Genomic DNA, 4,205 nt, shown 5'->3' on the forward strand with positions numbered 1-4,205 from the left:
AAAGGACATGTAGGGCAGCCTTTGACTGACATGTGTAACAAGCACCTAGTGTCTGGGAAACACTGAGGATCAGTGTGACATGACAGCTCTGAAAAATGACTTTTTATTGTGAAGAACCATAATGAATAGAGAACAAAGGAGACTGAAAAATGTAATTTTAACAAATACGCTTTGTAGGTGCTTTTTCTCCTAACAAAGTTACCCATAACCTGAAATAAAATAATTAAAAATTCTGAAGCACATTACACCATCACATAGGCTACTAAAATGTGTACAATGAGACAGGAATAAAAAGTGAAATGCTTTTTATTTCAATTTATTTATCTTGTAAGAACCAATACGAATTGGGGATGTTTTCAAAATGGGTACAATGATAAAAAAAACATTGACCATTTTCATTCTTTCTCTACTGTGTCTTTCAGATTTAGTCTTGGGCTCTGTGTGTAAGCTAAATATGCATATTTAGGGAAATCCTATAGTAGCCCCATTACAGAGAATGAATGAAAGCAGAAGGAGTACCTGATGTAGAATTACACTGTCATTTCATGGTGAACTTTCTGAGTTTGTGTGTTGTGTATGTGCAAGTCTGTAGGACGCTCAGCAGGGTTTGATGGGCATATTTGAGGTGGACTGATTATTGCACTCCAACAAAATTAAAGAAAAAAATGGCTCTTAAGGATAAAAATAATAATAAAATAAACTATCGGATGACAAAGTGTCCTTGCCCCTGCCAAACTCTCACACATACCATACCTTGTGAATAAATATTGCAGACAAACTTAGTGAACCCCCTAAACTCAAAGTGACTTACAAAGTGAAGGGTAAAAGGAGACATTACTGCATTTATCAGGTGAACCTTTGACTTTTCTGTGCAAAAGAAATAATAAAAACAAATTATAAAAAAACCCAATACCAATATGGACAATCACAATGTGTTTAGATGAGTTGAAAAATGCTTTTAGAAAGTTACAATATTCTGGCCTAATCATATTATCATTATTCAATGGAAATATATATGAGAACATCATTTATCACCACTGTTTGTGTAAACACAAAAATTCACAATGATGATATCCCATGATTACAATTGAAAAAAAAACAGGATGGACTCAAGTTAAAAAAAAAACTAATCTGGCCCGTGGTTGTACAGTGTACCCGGACCTATCTGCGGGCCTATCTGTGTGCTTTGACCTTCCATTCATTGGTTCAGCTGGTGGATGCCCAGATCTGGATTCAATCATTACATGACTCGCTTCTTCTCTGATCAATTAACCATGACTCAGTGTTTACAAATCATCACAATAATTACTAATAGCACTCTCTTCATTTTTTTTTTAATGCATCTCTCCTCATCGGAAGATTCCCACACTTGATGCACATAAGACTGATGCACAGACGGGCAGCCTACTGCACACAGCAGTTGTGGCCGTTGGTATCCTTGAACCGCAGACGCATTTTGGGTCTGTATTTCTCGAGGTAAAGAAGCTGTTTGGAGTTGAAGGCTCCACGTCTCTTCCTGCAAAAAGCCAAGGGGAAAAGAGAAATGGGAAAAAAAATTCAACGGCTAACCATGGCAAATTAATTACACATTAAAAAGGACAAATGCGTGTTAGCTATCTATCTATAGACATATATACAGACATACATAAAATATGCTTGTGGTGAAGTTGTCTATTTGATGGAATTAAAAAAATATCTTCATAATAAACATCTTTAGTCAACTACCAGGATTTTTAAATAAATTGTACCATACAGGGGTAGGATGTGTTACTTTCTGTCTTCTTTCAAGCACTGAATCCAAACTTTTCTGAGATATTCAGCTTAATTTAAAAAGAGAACTGAAGTTCAACTTTTACTCCTGGTCATCTACTACATTTCCATCTACTTTATTAACATTTAAAGGTTCAACAGGTCTAATAGTCTAATAAACCCAAATTCTAGTGCATTGTGAAATTCACTATACACCATATATTATATTACAAACAGAGGGATACGTTTTTCTTCATACCCATAAAATAAAAACAGGCATGGTACTTACTGCCTTATGAACTGCACAGCATCTTCATACTTCATTCCACACTCAATGAGGGCTAAAGCCACCAAGACTGGAGCTCTAAAAGGTACGGAAGTCCAGTCAAACCAGGACCGAGGAGACGGTAAAAGAACCAGAGCAAAGGGAGAAAGAGAAGACAAGATATAAGGCCAGGTTTCTCAAGGTTCCATAGTAATACTGTAAAGGGAGGGAGGAGGTGCAGAGGGGCTGCTTTAAACTGGGAAACAGGCCTGGGAAACCAGCAGGGGTGCACAAGTTCATTGTTGCACCGCTGTGGCACAGTGGTCACACCCTGGGCCTCACACACAACTCTGATAAGTTTAGGTAAGACAACCTTCTCCGTTATCACAAGAAGAGATAGGGTGGGTAAAAATAAATAAATTGTAATAACCTCGTACAGACTTGGTGTTGACTGAGCATTTTGTTTACAACTCTCACACATTATTCTCAGGAGACAGACCAAGTGAGACACACACAGAACGGACAATTGGAAATACTGTCAGTGTGTGCGTGCCCACATCTGTCAGACTAGAGCGACTCGTCCCAAGGAAGACTCTGGTGTTTATGGCTGTTTGTGAGTACAGTACAGTTAAGGGCTGAGGAGAGTGTTGACTGGAGCAAAGCCAATCTGACCAGCAGTGGATGGAAGTAATAATTACCTAAACAAAAAACTACACAAAATGAAGGCTAAGACAAAGGAGTCAGGCAGATCATTTGTTGTCACATTTCTTGAAATAAAAAAAAAAAAAAAAGTGACTCACCGGCCAAGCCCTGCCACACAATGCACAGCGATGCAGCAGCCAGGCTCATCTCGAAACTTGGTGTTCAGCAGCTTTAGCCAGTCGTCCACAATCTGGGTAGGAGGAGGTGCACCATCATCGAAAGGCCAGTCCTACAGGAGGAGAGAGATGACCCAAGTTAGCAGAGAAGAGCTAACAGGAGGCCAAGCTGCCACTAATCGTGTGTAATTGTGTGCATTGTGTTCGTACCAGGACTTGGATCCCCTCTTTTTCGACTGGAGCCTTATCGTAGGTGGCATCACATACTCTCACCAATGTGTTCACCTCAAACTTTTTCAGCTCCTGATAAACATTAAAACCAAACAATACTTTATTCTCAAGTCCTCCCAAATGGACGAAAATATCAGAATAAAGAAATGAAGGTGCACCTCGGTGAACTTGTTGAGTGTGGCATTGGTAGGATTGTGGGTGATGAGGAACCTCATGCACTCATAGGCAATCTCAACTGCTGCGGGGCGGTTCATGTTGGCGAGACGGCTTAAAAAACAATTACAATACAATACTCTTACAAAACAAAAGAGACTTTTGGCTCAGAGGTCAGCAAAGACTGCAACGACTTTTATGTGTTCGAGAAATGGAAAGAATAAATAAAAATGTGGAGAGAGATGGATCACAAGGACAACTATAGGATGATGTACACAGAGGGAGGACAAAAAAGGGATAAACTAGTCCACAGTACTCCGGGGTGTAAAAAAAAAATGAATTAATACAAAAGGTTAAAAAAGAAAGAAAAAACAAGGATGGAATTACTATCCAAGAGTCATCCAATCAGTTTACCCCATTCAGGAGAGCTGTGTGTGATTGGCTGTTTGAGGAGAAAGTGGAGAGCAAAGCTTTTTCGTATTGGTTGGGGGCAGGGCAGGGCAGTCTGGCCAAGGACTACGCAATTTCCCAGGAGGCTTTTGGAGAAGTCTGCAGTTTCTAGTGTGCTGGCAGTCAGGGGGGTTTCTGGGTAGCGTAGTCCCTTGGGGGGCGGCCGATTCACTTCTCCAATGAGGTGAGGTGCTGTGCCTGGCAAAATTCTCCACTCACACACGCCATATAGGTACGGCTCAAGTCAACACTGAAACCCTGTGTTGAAAAGGGAGAAATGGGAAAACAAAAAAATTAGACGTATTATTCCAATTGTTATTAATAAACTGTAAACGGATTCAAAGAGATTTTATATTGAGACCAAAAAAAAAATATTGCCTTATTTTCCTGGCAAACATGAAACATAACTCTGTTATTAACATTTTCTCTTCTTTTTCATTTAAAACAAGTAAGGTTAACAATTTTAAACATTGTCCTCTGCAGGTAGCCTACATCTCGCTAAGTTATGTCCAGCATGACAATAAAGAGTTACAACTGTA

General features: G+C 39.5%; 2 protein-coding genes across 2 annotated transcripts in view; both read right to left on the reverse strand.

The window, feature by feature from the left end:
- Positions 1 to 288: 288 nt before the first annotated feature.
- ptp4a2b (protein tyrosine phosphatase 4A2b) lies at positions 289 to 3,777 on the reverse strand. Its single transcript, XM_025065399.1, has 6 exons — positions 3,631 to 3,777; positions 3,222 to 3,330; positions 3,043 to 3,135; positions 2,815 to 2,945; positions 2,039 to 2,113; positions 289 to 1,516 (listed from the first exon to the last, which is right to left on the reverse strand). The coding sequence occupies exons 1-6, from the start codon at positions 3,633 to 3,635 to the stop codon at positions 1,405 to 1,407; spliced, it is 525 nt and encodes a 174-aa protein (XP_024921167.1). The 5' UTR covers positions 3,636 to 3,777; the 3' UTR covers positions 289 to 1,404.
- The window catches only part of col8a2 (collagen, type VIII, alpha 2), a 47,573-nt gene continuing 47,071 nt past the window's right edge, over positions 3,704 to 4,205 (reverse strand). The window contains exon 6 of the mRNA XM_008331430.2: positions 3,704 to 3,924. The gene's annotated coding sequence lies outside the window, so the exon portion shown is untranslated. The remainder of the gene's footprint in view (positions 3,925 to 4,205) is intronic.

This window comes from Cynoglossus semilaevis, chromosome 18 (genome assembly GCF_000523025.1).
Source record: "Cynoglossus semilaevis isolate Cse_v1.0 chromosome 18, Cse_v1.0, whole genome shotgun sequence".
Lineage (NCBI taxonomy): Eukaryota > Metazoa > Chordata > Actinopteri > Pleuronectiformes > Cynoglossidae > Cynoglossus > Cynoglossus semilaevis.